This window comes from Arachis hypogaea, chromosome 19, assembly GCF_003086295.3.
Source record: "Arachis hypogaea cultivar Tifrunner chromosome 19, arahy.Tifrunner.gnm2.J5K5, whole genome shotgun sequence".
Classification (NCBI taxonomy): Eukaryota; Viridiplantae; Streptophyta; class Magnoliopsida; order Fabales; family Fabaceae; genus Arachis; species Arachis hypogaea.
Window position 1 is genome coordinate 143,215,890 of NC_092054.1, and position 17,086 is coordinate 143,232,975.

A 17,086-nucleotide genomic window follows, 5' to 3' on the forward strand; every position below is an offset into this window, starting at 1 on the left:
TGGCCAATCATTCCTTTGTCGACATTCTTCGACTGATCTTGGCTCAAGATCCTTACATTCATGCATGATATTCAATGCCACATTATATGCAAATATTTCATTGACAATTGTCTTATTTCGGTCTCATTTCTCTCCTGTAAAGACATAATTTATCGAGATCTCGTCGTTTTCACAATTTTCAAGTACCTGAACGTCTTCTGGCCTTAACATTATATCAGAATTTTAGACAACTGCAGGTGTCTCTACTATATCTTTTTCAACAGAAATCGTATTTACCTCTTTTCTTTTTCGAGGATTTTTGTCTTTGGAACCGACAGGCCTGTCACGCTTCTGGCGTGAATTTGCTTCAGTGGCTACTTGTCCTACTGGGACATCAATTCGAATTGGGGCATTTTCCGCTGGTATATAAGATTTGGTTATCCTCTTTGTATCGGAAAATGCATCAGGCAATTCATTTGCTATTCTTTGCAAATATATAATCTTTTGAACTTCTAGTTCACATTTCCCTGATCGAGGATCTAAATGCATCAACGATGATGCATTTCAATTAAGTTCCTTTTCAGGAAACTTATTCTCTCCCCCTAATGTTGAAAATTTTGATTCATCAAAATGACAATCCGCAAACCGGGATTTAAATACATCTCCAGTTTGTATCTCAAGATACCTCACTATAGAGGGAGAATCATATCCAACATATATCCCCAATTTTCTTTGGGGTCCCATTTTGGTGCGATTAGGTGGTGCAATGGGAACATATATCGCATACCCAAATATTCTTAAATGGGAAACATTTAGTTGCTGGCCAAATGTTAATTGCATAGGAGAGAACTGATGGTAACTCGTTGGCCTCAAACGAATAAGTGCTGCGGCATGTAAAATAGCATGCCCCCAAATCGAGGTTGTGAGATTTGTTCTCATAAGCAAGGGTCTAGCAATTAATTGGAGGCGTTTAATAAGTGATTCTGCTAACCCATTTTGTGTGTGAACATAAGTTACTGGATGTTCAACACTTATTCCATTAGCCAAACAATAAGCATCAAAAGCTTGGGAAGTAAATTCACCAGCATTATCAAGACGAATTGCTTTGATTGGATTTTCTGGAAATTGTGCTTTTAATCGAATAATTTGAGCCAGTAATCTCGCAAATGCCAGGTTGCGAGAAGATAATAAGCACACATGTGACCATCTCGAAAATGCGTCTATCAGGACCATAAAATATCTAAAAAATCCACATGGTGGATGAATAGGTCCACATATATCACCTTGAATCCTTTCTAGGAATTCAGGGGACTCAAATTCAATCTTTACTGGTGATGGCCTTAAAATTAACTTCCCTTGAGAACAACAAAATTCACTAGATTTAAGAATCTTCTGGTTCTTTAGTGAATGTCCATGAGAGTTTTCAATAATTCTCCTCATCATGGTTGTTCCCGGATGACCCAATCTATCACGCCAAGTTATGAATTCATTTGGGCTAGTAAACTTCTGGTTTACAATGGCATGTGATTCAATTGCACTAATCTTGGTATAATACAATCCAAATGAAAGTGAGGGTAACTTTTCTAATATGACCTTCTTATTTGAATCATGAGTTGTGATACATAAATACTCATGATTTTCCTCATTCATTGTCTCAACATGATATCCATTTCGGCGAATATCTTTGAAATTCAACAAGTTCCTCAGGGACTTGGTAGATAATAGTGCATTATTTATTATAAATTTTGTTCCTCCAGAAAATAAAATTATAGCTCTTTTAGAGCCTTCTACCACATTGTCCAATCCAATAATAGTATTAACATATTCATCTTTTGGCATAAGATGGGTAAAATATATATTACTTTTAAGAATAGTGTGTGAACTCGCACTATCCGCAAGGCAAATATCTTCAGAATATGTCCTTGCCATTTTTCTTCAAAAATAAATGATAATAATAATAAAATGAGTAGAAGTACATGCATAGTAAAATTATTCACATGAATACTTAACAAACACATACATATATCAAACTATTCCATCATTGATCAAATAGCCAATATTTCCTTTAGGTGGAAATTTCATAATTTGATTCCTTTCCTTTGTCATCCTTTTTCAAGGATACTTGATAAAGATCAACTAGGTGCCTTGGGGTACGACAGGTACGTGACCAATGGCCCTTTCCACCACAACGGAAGCATTTATCCTCAATTGATATACTTTACCCATTATTTCTTTCTTTATCCCACTTCTGATGAGATCCTTTCTTATGAACATAATTTCTTTTCCTTCCATAACTTTTCTTGTTATCAAAATCTTACCATTTATCTCTTCTGGTGTTATAATTTGCCGCATTTGCTTCAGGAAATGGGGCGGCGTCAGCTGGGTGCGCTTCATGATTTCTTAAGAGTAATTCATTGTTGCGACAAGAAAGCAAGAAATTAGCTCAAACAAAATTTTTAAATCTTTTTTCTCGATTGCTACTGTAGGAGTACATTCGAGGCATGGAAGATCGATAAAGTTTTCTCTAACATATCGGGCTTGAGGAGGTATCACCGTCTTTTGATGATTGTACCTTTCTTCAAGGTCTTTCCACAGATCTGCAGGATCTTTTAATTGTACCTTTCTTCAAGATGACGACGAAAGAAAATTGTGGCTTTGGCTATATCATTCTGGGATGTATTATTTTCAGCCTTAATGGTATCTTCAAGATCCATTGAATCAAGATGGATTTTAACATCTAGTATCCATGATAAATAATTATTTTCAGATATATCAAAAGCATTATATTCAAGATGAGAGAGTTTCGACATAATAAAAATTTGTTACCTAAGTCTTCCTAAAAATTTGATCAGAGTCTCGTGCTGATAACGTGTTGTAAAATAAATAAGGAAGATGTAATAAAATAAAGTATAAATAGAAAAAATGCTACTATCAATATTTACCAATATTATTATACTACTATAAAGATAATATATTAATATTATATTAGTATTCTATGAAGAGGAAAAGTAAATGAGTGTTTTATTGTAGAAGAAAAGAGAGAGAGAGTATTTTCTTTATTATTGCTGTGTCTCATACGTTAGGCTATGAAGCCTTATTTATAGTTATACAAGATTAGCTTTTTTAAGTTTTGAAAAGGATGGCACCGTCTACATTAAAGGTTTGTATTATCCAAGCACCTTTTAATTAGATAAAGGGTTGGTAGTCATCGATACTGTAACATAAATGTATAATACCCTCCATTTCCCGGCTAATTTTTTTGGTAATGGATTGAGGAGTGTGTTACACATAATCTTGGAGAGTTGGTGTGTTTCTTATGGTTACACCGACAATTTTTTTTTTAATTAGAAACTACAAATTGGAAGCTCAGATTTAGGTGGAGTTAAGATTTTGGGTGAGGATAAAAAATTGAGGATCAATTTTAGGTAAAACAATAAAAAGAAAATTCAGAAAATCTAAATTAAAAGTCTGATTTACATATTTAAAATTATTTTTTAAAAAATAAAAACTACAAATTTAATCCTCAAATTTATCTATCTATACAAAATAAAAATACATTAAGTTTTCATATTATTAAGAACACTACCTGTACTACAATATAAAAAATAAAAAGCCTCATTTCCCTTTTTTTTTTAAAGTAATGTTATTACCTACAAGTTACTCTACTTTTAGGTAATGCACGATTTAATATGCATTAACCAGTCTAAATTCTCAATTTATTACACTAAGTCAAATAGTCAATTAACCTTAGCCTGCTTGAGCCAAATAGAAAATGGATAAATTATGTGCTATTTACCTTAGGTAATACAATAATATTTGTTTCAAAGTATGCTTACATATTGTCCTGCTATGCTTTAGTATTTATAATATGATATCATGACTTATGTGAAGAAAAAATAATTTTATTAATAAAAATTATATCAAAGTAATTATTGTGTTTTGTTTAATAAAACATGCCCGATAGCTCCAAAAAAAGGACATAATTATCAGAAAAATGTGATATATTATTCAAATTTTGATAGAAATGCTCCATCTCCTGAATTAATTATTAGTGTTTGATCAAATAATTGTATCTCTCTCTTTCAAAAAAAAAAAATGGTTTATTCCAATTTGGTAAATTTTAAATTTAATGTATCTAAAAATTTTGAATGTATCAAATTTTATAAAGTGCAAAACAATTTGTTTTAGGCTTATGATTATTTGTATTTCTTGCTCCACATGTGTGTTGAGCTCCTTCTTTTAAAAAAAAAAAAAAAATTGTTTTAGGCTGTAAGTGCCATTGACAGAATCTAACTTTTAGGAAAAAATAATGAATATGGAAACTTTTAGTAGACAAAATTGAATTAAAAAAAATGATTCTCTCATTCAAAATCCTTACGAGTTAAAACTCGAACAACATGATCATTCTTAAATTTACAAAAGACATTGAATTTATATGTACCTCACTCAAAATCATTGTGCTAATTAATTACTAATGAGTAGCATATTAAGAAATGAAACTCTATTTCTTGCTAAACATCTAAACATACAATTTAATCCACCCTCTAATCCATCAAGATCAGCAATAAGTGTCTCTAAAACTCTCAATGCTCCTTGAACTTCACTGTTAATTGAATCACCACCATTTTTCTCTCTTCCAAGGAGAGAACAAAGAGCAATGTTGAGATCTGCTACCACTCCATCATTGTTCTTATTCAGTTCCTTGTTTGAAGAAGAAAAGACCAATCTTTTTGGCTTCAACTTTGAGATCAAAGATGACCCTTTTGTTCCAAGTGCTGGCTGAACAATAGAAGAGAACAAAATATAGATGTGGTTATAGTTCTTGATTCTCTTAGAACTCTAGCAAAGAACACTAGATTCTGATCTTGACCCAACAAAGAAGAAATTGAACTATCTTTGTTGCTTTCCATTTTCTTTAGCATACCAAGTTGCTTAGTGATTTCTTTCTTTGCCTTCTTTCTAAAGCATTCATAAGCAGAAACACTGCTTTCAACAATGCTTGAATCTCCTCTTCTTGTTCGTCAAATCGCCAATTGAAGCAACTGAACTTGTTCCCTTAGAGCTAACAACAAATCCCTTGAAGAACCACAAGCATCAAGCAATGCAACTGATCCACTATACTTAATTCCTCTTCTACAATCTTTCCATCTTGGTGATGTAGAAGAGCTTGTTGAGTTTGTGTAGATTGAAGAAGTTCCTCCATGAAGTTGTATAATTCAGCAAGAACAACCAAACCCTTCTGAATTGTCTCTGCATCAAAGCAAATAGTGCTTGAAAAAGATTGGGAAGAATAATAATGTGGTTTAAGGTGTGTGAATAGTGATTCAATTCTTTGAGAAGAAGGATGTGTTCTTGAGGGAAAACTAATAGACCTTACTGGTTGATGTGAAAAGGGTAATTTAGAAATGGTTCATGATCCATCTTTTGTTTTTGTTTTAAAGAAAAGAGAGAAAAGTTTTGTTAACACAAGAATGCTTTAATGCTTTACTGCTTTTGACATTTTTCGCTCGTCCAGCGTCGAAGTCAAAGGCAACCAAATGGATGAACAAGTTGATGCACAAGGGAGTGATTGCATCTGAAGATAATACAGAATTGCAATGAGTTGCAATTGGTGGATGCAGCTTTGAACATCATTTTAAAGGAAGGTGCTGATGGTTCGAACATGAAAGCAGGAAATGAGCAATTGGAGGCTTTGGAGATATTGAAAGCATTGAGAAAAAATTAGAGAGCTTATTTAGGAGTATGATTAAGACTAGGACAACCCCTTTTGAACATATTATCCCAATAGAGACTATGTTCAACATAAAGCAATTTTGATCCCACTAATTTTGTACATATGTAAATAACACAATGCAATAGTTATACAATCAAATCAAATACAAAGAAAAGTTTATACTCTATTTTTTGGTGCGTTTGTTGTTATTCATGGTTTTATTTACCTAAATAGAGAATATTTTAAATTTGTTGCTGCCAAAAACACTAAAGTACAATCGGAGCATAATGTACAAGAAGCAAGTAAAGCATTTAATTTCACCTTTTAAGAGGTAGCAATGCGCTTCCAGAGCCCCTAAATCAATATTGCACAATGCTGCAGGAATCTCAGAAGTTCCTCTTCAAATTGCCCATGAGCAATGTGCTTAATAGCACTGATATGGTGAAGTGGATGGGTCATATCCTCTGTTAGAGAAGTAATAAAAAAAGCAGCATATATTAAAAAATTTCAACAAATAATCTGTAATACAATATACTACCGATGCGACGATACAAGCCCTTTTTCACATTAAAAAAAAAGTAATAATAAGCTTAATATAAAGCATTCAATTGCATTCATAAACCCTTGTCATTCATAAACCCTTGTCCAATTTAAAATGCAAACCACTCCTTGCCTCAATATATATCCATTAAGGCATTAAGTAAAACATAGAAATTGATACCTCAAAGAACGAAGCAGCTTCTCCCATGTCTTCGATCATGCCTTGAATCAAACCAAATAACATCAATAATTTTCATCCAATTAAATTGCTTCACCAAATTCTGGTCCAAAATGAGTGTCTCGTTTGGGGAACCTCTAGAATGTATGTCAAGCTTCACTAGCGAAATTTATAATGTGTTAGATTTCTGACGGCGTCCACCCCAATGGCGTTGCCTCGCCCTCCTCTTCCTCCCATCCTTTTTCTCCTTCGCTTTTTCTTTCAAGTCCCTCTCTCCTCTCCGCTTGTACATCTTGAAACTGATCTTCTGATCAGCAGCCATTTTCCTCACCTTTTCAGTGATCTCTACCGCAAATTGTCTGTTATATAGTTTTCGCAGACCACGCATTAGCTTGGCAAAAGTATCCGGCTGTGGCATTAACCCCTGATCCAACATGTCTATGCAGAAGGAACAAGCTTCCTTCACATGCCCATTTGAAAAGAGTGCATGAATCCATATTGTCCATGCACCCGCATTCAGCTCACACCCTTTGGTAGATGTGATACAATTCCAAGTATCCTTAGCCAGTTCAAGCTTTTGAGCTCTTAAAAGGGAATTCATCAACTCCTTCAATGTACCATATTGAGGGGTAGTAAAAAGCCCTCTGCCAACCATCTCCTTGAAATGTTCACAAGCTTCAATCTGAAAACCTTGCTCAAGAAAGCCATTAATCATTATGACAAAGCTGTCAATGCCTGGACTAAGCCCACTTGCTTCCATTTCATTCCAAAGCCGAACACCTTCCTTGATCTCTCCCAACTTGCAAGCCAACCTAATAACCGTATTGTAGATGTTAAGGTCAGGAGTGGAACCAATCTTGTGCATCTCATTCACCAGTTCCATACACTCCTCCAGTTCTTCCTTCTTTTCATGGGCCAACATGAGATGATGATAAGTCAGTTGATTTGGCACAAGGCCTTGTTGTATCATCCGATCCAAAAGCTCATAACCTCTTTCAACCTTTCCCCACTGGCAAAACCCACTAATCAATGTTGTATAGGCTATGGCATCCACATCACAGCCATTTCTCTGCATCTCAACAAATAACCGCATTCCCTCCTCCAATTTTTCATGTTTGCATAGTGATTGGATCAAAATTGTGTACGAGGTTGCATTCGGTCCACAACCTATCCTTCTCATCTCCTTCAAAAGATTATAAGCATCCCCCATTTTCGCAGCTAGAGCATAACCACTAAGCAAATTGTTATAAACAACGATATCCGGTTCAATGCCTGCATCCTTCATCTGCACCAACACATGTTTTGCTTCCATAAGGTTCCCTTCTCTACACCAACCGTACAACAAGGAAGTGAAATGTTTGATGGTTGGAGGAAATCGATATCTCATGTCCTCAAAAAGCGAAGCGGCTTCCTTAATGCTACCATTCTTGCACAATGCATCCAACAAACACCCAAAAACATATTCATCAGGCTCACATCTGTAATTGGGCATTTCATCTAATACTTCAATAGCCTTCTGAACCATCCTTGCAGAAGCAAACTTCCTCATCAGAATAACAAACATCTGTGGAGAAATTAACATAGGATTCTCTTGCCTCATTTCATCAATTAGTGCCCAAACAGCTCCAAATTGCCGCATTTTGCCCAAAACCTTAATCATAGCTTTGTAAACTTCTTGACTGTGTTGATAATCGGACTGCTTAGAAGCCCATGCATAGAATCTATACGCCAAATTCCCGGCATCGCCGCATCGATTCAAGATGCGCTCAGTTAATCCAGGCCTCACAACAATTCCAGATTCTTTCAAAGCAAGCTCCAATTTGGGAACCCTAGAATGGTATTTTCTCAATATTCTATAAAACTTTTTCCACATCAGAGGCAAACTCATCGTAGCTTTGGTCATTTATATCCTTTTCTGGACTACATTGAAGGTGAATAAGGCCAAAATGGTTTTTTGACGCGGCACTGCTGATGCAGCTGCTACTATTATCAAATTCTGAGGACTTATGATTGAGTGGTGGTGAACACGCCTCAAAACTAGTAGAAAACAGCTGGGATAGTGTATTTTCATGTCCAATGACTGTTAATGAATTTGTCAAGGGAAGTTGGAAAAAGATAACTTTTTTGAAGAAAAGCAATGTTTTTCTCGAAAATCTCTGCATTTTCTTGAATGCCGGAGACAGTGAGGCTCACTCAACCCTGGTTTGGTACTCCGCCGCCGCCAGATGATTCGATTTGAGAGGAACGAGGGTGAGATTAGGAACAACGACAAAGTAGCATTGGAGAATGGCGTCAAGAATTTGGCAGTGGAATAAAGCAAAGCACCCAACTCTTGTTAATCGCAAATTGGAATCTGAAATTGAGGCATACCTTGAGGAAAGGCAATGGAGTTGCCAAGAAAGGAGTGAATGAAGAGCAAGATCTAATTTTGTGGGAGTCGCCGTTAGTGTGTTCAGCTGGAACCAGAGCTCATCCGTGAGGTTCTCAGCATCCCATGTCCCGCCGCTGCAAATACTAATCTGTTAACGGGTGCCTATTGGGTTACTACCGTATAAAAAAATGGACATAAGAAAAATTTTGGATAGATTTATTGGCTAGTTTTTTTGGATATGGAAAAAACTTTGGTGTAACGCTCAGTTACTGGATTTTATGGTGTTTTTCAAAATTCTGGGGGCGGGACAATAGGCCCCTGTGTATTGGTCAGAATTTTGAAAAACACCATAAAATCCAATAACTGAATGTTACACCAAAGTTTTACCTATATCTAAAAAAATAAACAATATGAGTAATATTCCACCCCTGGCCATTTGCAGTGGCGTCCCCAAAATATAGTTGTCATAACTGACCCGGTGATCAAAACGGTCAGACTACTGGATCACTGATTCAACCGATTGATCCGGTCTTATTTAAAGAAAAATATAAAATAATCAAAAATTGAAATGCATGTCTTCACTAACATTTGAACAACAATCAAATCTCAAATTCTAAAAATAACTAATACAAAAATAGACATAAAATTAGTCAACACTACTACAATAGTGTCTTATTTGACACAATAAAAATAACAATCCATAAACTATGTCCAAGGAGTAATTTCAAAGTCTAGGTATATCTTCATCTGATGTTCTTGGGATGATGGTGTTTCTGATGAAGCCATCTTAAAATCCCATAAAAGAAAAAAAATTCAATCAACTAAGTAACTAATAGCAAAAGAAACCAGCATCATTACAGCAACAACAATCAACAATAAAAAAAATTCATAACCAGCGAAACCAATTCAACAATTAACAAAACCACTACATATTCAACATAGTTATCAGAATCGAACCGGCAATCAACCCGGTCATAATTTAAAAAAATATAAATTATATAAATAAAATTAAAATTACGTATTAAAACTTAAAATGCAAGTCTGAACAAACATAATAATAATAATCAAATATTAATTTTTAGACATAACTAATGATGTAAAAAGAGATAATAAACTAGCTTCTAGTACAAAATACTTTCTCCATTTAAATAAACAAGAGCAAGCAAAAGATAACACAATCGATAAATCAAGTCCAAGTGATCTTAAAAATTAAAATCGACATCTATATCTTCATAGGATAAATTTGGAGCTTGATCAACATTTTCCTCATTTTGATTTACATCTATATCTTCCATAAGAAACACTGCATTATGCATAACATCAGAAACAAAGAAAGAAGAGTTTGAAGAGAGAGGTACAAGAAACTAGTGAACTGAATTAACTTCATTTTATTCTTCCATCAATGAATCAATTCTACACACCTCTTAGAGGGATGCAAGAGCTTCATTTATAACAGAGTTGGAAAAGAGAAAGATCAGATATCAGAATAACAAACCCTAACTAACTCTACCAAACTGATTTTGTTATTGACCAACACTCTTATCTCTTATCCCTTAACATACAGCAACAAAAGATTTAGCATTTTTTAAGCAACACAACAACAAGGCTCATTAACAAATTCAACTCAACTCAGTTATCCAGCAATAAATTCTACTTCCAGCAACAACCACATTTATGATATGTTCAGCATCAAATTCAACTTACAGCTAACAACAAATTCTACTTCTAGAGTTCTAGCAACAAATTCAGCTATGATAACTATGATAACTTTCAGGCAGCAACAAAAACTTAAACTATGATAACTTTCAGGCAGCAAAAAAAAAACAAGAAAATTGAAACAGAAGGAACAGGGGAAACTCATCAACAAATTCAAGGTTCATGATAATCAGTAACAAATTTCAGCAACACAATCAACACTTTCAGCAACAAATTATTTTGGCAACAAAATCAAAGTGCAGTGATGCAGCAACAAAATTGAAACACAAAGAACAGGGAAACTCACCAAATCGGGTTGCACGAAGGAAGCTGACGGCGAAGGAGAAGCTGACGGCGAAGGAGAAGCTGATGGCGAGGGAGAAGCTGACGGCAAGGCTCGAAGCAAGAAGACGACAACGAAGACCAGCCCACCGGGATCTGTTGCCTCTGCTACCGGCGACGAAGAGCGCAGGGAAGGGAGAGGTCGAGACCAGGTGCGAGACAGAGACCGTGAGAAGCAAGAAGACGACCACCACCACCACCCAAGGGACCAGATCCGGTTCCGTCTGCTTCTGCCGCCGGCGAAGCGAGGGCAGGGGCACGGGACCGCGACGACCGAGGTGAGGGGATGAGGTGAGAGACTGAGAGAGCGACGAGGTGGGGCCGTGAGCGACTGAGAGTGACGACTGTCGAGGTGAGGGGAGAGACGAGAGAGTGACGGGGTGAGGGTGAGGGTGAGGGGGAGAGGCGGAGAGAGCAGAGAGACTGGCTGGGTTAGGGGTGTTCCACTCGGACTCTCAGTCAGAGTCTCCGATTTGGCATTTGGGCATTAGGATTTCATCCAAAGGGAAAGGCCGAAAGGGGAGGGGGCGTTTGAAACGACACCGTTTTAGGTATTAGGAAAAAAAACACGACCCGGACCGGGTTAAATTAACCGGCCGGGTTACCGGTTTTTATGAAAATTCGTTGGGTCAAATCGGGTTCGACCGGATCCGTTATACACCCAATTCCACGAGTGGCTCGGTCCGACCGAGTGACTGGATTTTCGGTCGAACCGGTGGGGTCTGATAACTATGATATTCAACAATTAAACCATATTCATAATCAGCAAAACCCCTGCATATTCATATTCATAAACCAATTCAAAAATCAATTCAACATTTAAATTCAACTACTGCCATATTTATTTCTAATCAGCTCATAAACTAATCAACAATAAAATTCACAGCAATAACATCAATGAATCAACTTAGAAAAAATTAAATGCGCATCTGTTGTTGCAGAGGTAGAAGGTGGACGACGAGAAGTAGTTCAGGTAGCAACAACCACGGAATAGAGTAGAGGGAGGGACGGAGGCACAGCGCGCGAGACGCGAGCACTCACCAAGAGGCACAGTTGCAGGAAGAGAGGCAAGACGTGAGTAGTGGAGCACACCAGGCGTTCGGTGCTGTGATGGCGGACGACGATGACACGCTGCACAGCTGCGGAGGCGCGGCGAGACGGAGAGCCCGAGCACACAGCACAGACGGAGGAGAGGGGCGAGAGGCCCGCGACGGCGGCGAGCGTCCGGTGGCGGTGAACCGATGTGAGTTGCTAGTGCTGTGCCTCCATGTGTGGTTTGCCATTTCCGAAAGTGAGAGGGAGAGGAGAGCTGGGAGATGGGGTGGGTTCAGAACTAGCTAGGTATTTTTACAAACGACGTGTGGTTTTGAATTTTGGGGTTGGAGTGGTTTTAAAAAATTTCTGAAACCGATCCTCACACCTGCCGGTTCATCGGTTTTTGCAAAATCTGACAGAGTCAAACTAATTCTCAATTTCTCACCGGATTTGTTCTTTATCCAATTCAATGTTCAGACCGGACCGGCCTAGAAGCCGAGTCGCCAATTTTCTAGTCTGATCACTCGGGTTAGTCCATTTTTATCAACTACTCCCCTCTTCATTCTGAAATATCATGATGGTCCTCTTCCGTTAAAATAATTAGATTAATAAATTTCTACAACCATTTTTTCAAAAACGATTACATATAGATGTGTCAGATTATGTGTAATGTAATGTGTTAATTATTATGTCCATCTCCATTGTCTCAATTGCATGAGGCTGTGAGTAAGAGCCTTTGTCTTCGTCAGTTATTGTCAAATTCTAAGGAAGGACTCGAGCATTAAGAATTACTCTAATTGCTCATAAACACAGAGAGAACGATCATCAGAGGAGGAGGATTTAGTTGCACGAAGCACGAAGAAAGTCAAGATAATTTCAACAAGATAGGGGATGTCGTGATGGAAGAAGAATCTAATCAAGGAGAACAGTCCAATGTGATGATAGATGGACAGCAGGCCAACCTGGATGTGGAGATGGTGCCTGAAACTGCTATGACCCAACCTGCAAAAGTTTCTTACAGAGATCGCCTATTAGGAGATGGGCTAGATAAATTAAATCCGGAAGACATTGTTGAGATGGTGGCAGAGGACTATCTCTCTGATCATGAAATCGGGGATCTGGGTACAGAGTCTCAGGCTCCCTTCAACCCAAAACCATCAATCGAAGTGACCCTGGAGGAGTATGACGAGTGGTGCAGGCCATGGAAACAGACGCTGATTGTGAAGCCTCTAGGTAAGAGGATTAACCTTCAAACTATGGAAAGATGGATAAACAGAAGATGGGGTAGAAAGGAGGCTACCCGAGTGATGGATCTCGAAGAAGGGTTCTTCCTGGTTCGATTCTCTTCTCAGGAGGATTATGGATATTCCCTTTTCGAAGGACCATGGATGATTGCTGACCATTATCTGTTAGTGCAAAAATGGAGACCATTGTTCATCCCACAGGAAACAGAGGTGCGGAAATTGGCCACTTGGGTGAGAATTCCGAATCTCCCGGCAAAGCTCTACAACAAGCACTTCCTTTGGAAAGTAGGGATGTCCTTGGGAGTCATGCTTCGTGTCGACGAGCTCACCTCAATCCATTCCAGAGGAAAATTTGCACGTATATGTGTGGAAATAGATCTTAGAAGAAAGCTTGTTCCATCATTCACTGCCCTTGGTAAGGATTTCAAATTGGAATACGAGGGACTCCACCAAATTTGTTTCTCTTGTGGAAGATATGGACACAAAATAGACGGGTGTGTTGAATTGGCAAAAGAGACCAAACAAGATGCAAAAAAATATGGTGAAGACTCTAGCCGGAGACATCACGGAGGGGGTGACAACGCCGGAAACCTGAGACAAGGGAAGCAGAGTCAGCAAGAACAAAATGGGAAAGAAAATATGATAGCAAAAAATCAGGGATCAGATATGAAAAATCAAGCCGTTGAGAATATTCAACAGAACCAAATCCCACAAATCAATCAAAATTTGAATATTGAAGGTTTGGAAAACAAGGAAAGTCCCTTTGGACCATGGATGGTGGTTAAAAAACCCCAAAGATGGAATAGACAAAATTCTGGTAAGACGTTTGAAAAAAAGGAAAGAAATGATTATGCGGGCAGATTTGATGCATTAAAGGAGCAAGAGATAGAAGAGGAAAATGGAGAGCATTTGGAAAGGAATATTCATTCTAATAAGGAAAAGAAAAATGATGCTTACGTAAAAGGAGTGCAATTTTATACCAGCATGGAAAACCAACAGAGAAACTATAATGCTGCTGCAAAGAATTTTACAACAAGTAAAACCTACAAAGGCAAGAACTCTGATAATAGCAGAAGGAATAACCAGAATCAAGCAGGAAGCTCTAAACACAAACAACAACTCAGCACAAACAATTTCAATTCTGAAGCAAAAAATCAAGTTGATACAGAGAAGCAAGAGAACACTCCAATAGATGCAACAAATAACAGAAGTAAAGAAGGAAGCCACAGTGAATATTGGAAACAATTCAGTAGGTTAGGGAAGAATATCTACAACAGTCATAAAGAGGACAATGTTATCCCTCTGTTTGGCAATCTTGACCATCACACGGAAAACCTTATAGCCACCGCTATGGGGGGAGGAAGGGTAGAAGGTCAAACAGGAATTATCAAAGACAAACCACCTGAGAGTGAACAGGATACCAGGGTAGAGAACATTGGAGTGACAGATAGTCGTATGCATGATGACAACTCTAGAGTCAAAGAGCAAGCTGATGCCGAGGATATTCGGCATATGGAGATTTAATTCTTCTCTTCTCTGTCCAGGGAGTCTCTTCCCTCATCTTATTTTTATGTTTTCTAGTTTTTTTTCTTATGATAAATATTTTAATTTGGAATTGCAGAGGAGCCTCTGCAAAGGGGTTCCACTCTATGCTAACTGATTTATATACTAAGTATAAGGCAACGTTTTGCATATTACTTGAGACCCATATTTCAGGGAAGAAAGCAGAGCTGATTATTAAAAAATTTGGGTTCGATAGCTGGTGTGTCAGCGAAGCTGAAGGCTTCTCGGGTGGTATCTGGTGTTTATGGAAGAAAGATCTTTGGAACATCAAACCCATTACTATACATAGACAGCTTATCCACTTGGAGGTTCAATGGAATAGAGAACCTCCTTGGTTCTTCACAGCTGTTTATGGGAGCCCTCAAGTGGGAAATCGCAATGCACTATGGGATAAGTTGGAGGACATTGCTAATAGCATATCAGGCCCATGGTGTATAGGAGGAGATTTCAACTCTACTCTTACGATAAATGACACAGGGGGATCCTCCAACCTTTCTCTTGATACTTATAAGTTTCAAAACTGTTTAAATGTTTGCGGGTTGAAAGATTTGGGCTTCTCAGAGCCCTCTTTCACCTGGCAAAGAAGAAATATTAAGAGAAGGCTTGACCGTTTTCTCAGCAATATTTCCTTCTCTAATCGTTTTCTTGATGTTGGTGTGAAGCATCTCCCTAAATTAAAATCTGACCATTTACCTATCCTTCTTGACTTTCAGGTAGCTAATGATGATGGGAGGGATAAACCCTTTCGATTCCTTGCGCCTTGGATTCTGCATGAAGACTATAATAACTTGGTGAAAGGAAGTTGGAATAAAACTCAAGGGCTTGTTCAAAATGTCAGGAATTTCACAGCCCAAGCAGTTATGGAACAAGGACATCTTTGGACACATCTTTAGAAAAAAGCAACGAATTCTGAACAGATTGGAGGGTATTAATAACAAGTTATCTTTTCACCCTAATCCTTTCTTAGAAAAGCTTCAAAATGATCTCAACAAGGAGTATGAGACCATCTCCATCCAAGAGGAAAGCTATTGGCAACAAATGTCTAGATGTAATAAAATTAACTTTGGTGATAAAAACACAAAATACTTTCATCAGAAGGCTAATGGAAGAAGGAGAAGGAATAAAGTTACTGCACTTAAAGTTGAGGAAGGTAACTGGATTGATGATGTTGCTGATTTGAAGAAATGGGGAGTGAATTTCTTTAAGGCTCTCTACTCGTCAGACGGGAATAATAAGCCTTACCCTATTAAAAACTGGTTCCCCAAGCTTCATGAAGAAGACTATGCTGAGCTTGCGAAGGAAGCCTCTAGAGAGGAAGTTAAAAATGCTATATTTAACATGGGAAGTTGGAAGGCACCGGGCAGCGATGGAATCCCAGCAAAATTTTTCCAACACTCCTGGGATATAGTAGCGGAATCATTAACCAGCTGGGTCAAGGACATCTTCCAAGACCCGAGGAATATCAGGGAAGTCAATCAAACACTAATTACTATCATACCCAAAAATCCAGCTCCGGAAAATTTTAGCCACTTCAGACCCATTAGTCTCTGTAACGTGTGTTATAAAGTCTGTGGCTTCTAGATTTAAAAATTTTATGCCTACTCTTATTGCTAACACTCAATCTAGCTTTGTGCCTGGCAGGGTTAGTGCGGATAATATTCTTGTGGTACAGGAAGTGGTCCATACTATGAGGAGCAGGAACCGAGGCAAAGGCTTAATAGCGATAAAAATTGACTTAGAAAAGGCTTATGATAGATTAAACTGGAACTTTGTGGTGGATACTTTAAAGGATGCGGGAATCCCAGAGAACATTATCAACGTTGTTGCTTATTGCATTTCATCCCCAACTATGAATCTCCTATGGAATTGATCACCATCTGAAACGTTCTCTCCTACCAGAGGCGTTAGACAGGGAGACCCTCTTTCCCCCTACCTCTTTGTTTTATGTATTGAAAGATTATCACATATGATTAACAAAGTAGTAGAGAATAGAAAGTGGGAACCTATAACCCTTTTCAGAAACGGACCTAATATTTCTCACCTATGCTTTGCAGATGACTTGGTGCTGTTTGCCAAGGCGAGCTTGCAACAGGTTCGAGTTATTAAGGAGACCCTTCAAATATTCTGTGATAGTTCAGGGCAAAAGTTCAACCTTAGCAAGTCGTGTGTCTTCTTTTCAAAGAACGTGAACCACAACATCAAGCAACAACTTAGCCAGGATCTTGGAGTGCCACTCACATCAAATCTAGGAAGATATCTAGGAGTCCCCCTCATTCACGAGAAATACAACCAGCAACACTTTCAGTTTGTGATTGATCGGATTCAATCCAAGCTGTCTTCTTGGAACAAGAGGACTTTATCTCTCGCCGGGAGAACTACGCTCGTCCAATCTGTCTTATCCACTATCCCTAGCTATTGTATGCAAA

The 17,086-nt window shown here is 37.9% G+C and overlaps 1 protein-coding gene and 2 pseudogenes across 1 annotated transcript; 1 reads left to right on the forward strand and 2 right to left on the reverse strand.

Annotated features, from left to right (window-relative positions):
* Nucleotides 1-4,317: 4,317 nt before the first annotated feature.
* Nucleotides 4,318-6,440, reverse strand: LOC112778936 (uncharacterized; annotated as a pseudogene).
* LOC112778937 (putative pentatricopeptide repeat-containing protein At5g65820) lies at nt 4,318-8,572 on the reverse strand (annotated as a pseudogene).
* A 4,180-nt stretch (nt 8,573-12,752) lies between these two features.
* On the forward strand, nt 12,753-15,553 carry LOC140182386 (uncharacterized). The gene is made up of 2 exons (XM_072228573.1): nt 12,753-14,605; nt 14,719-15,553. The coding sequence occupies exons 1-2, from the start codon at nt 12,753-12,755 to the stop codon at nt 15,551-15,553; spliced, it is 2,688 nt and encodes an 895-aa protein (XP_072084674.1).
* The last annotated feature ends 1,533 nt before the right edge of the window (nt 15,554-17,086 follow it).

Excerpts from the sequence above, each read along its gene's own strand:
- LOC140182386 (XM_072228573.1), top strand. The coding sequence starts at position 12,753 with ATGGAAGAAGAATCTAATCAAGGAGAACAGTCCAATGTGATGATAGAT. Across the intron at positions 14,606-14,718 it reads GCTGATGCCGAGGATATTCG|AGGAGCCTCTGCAAAGGGGT; the intron begins GCATATGGAGAT and ends TTGGAATTGCAG.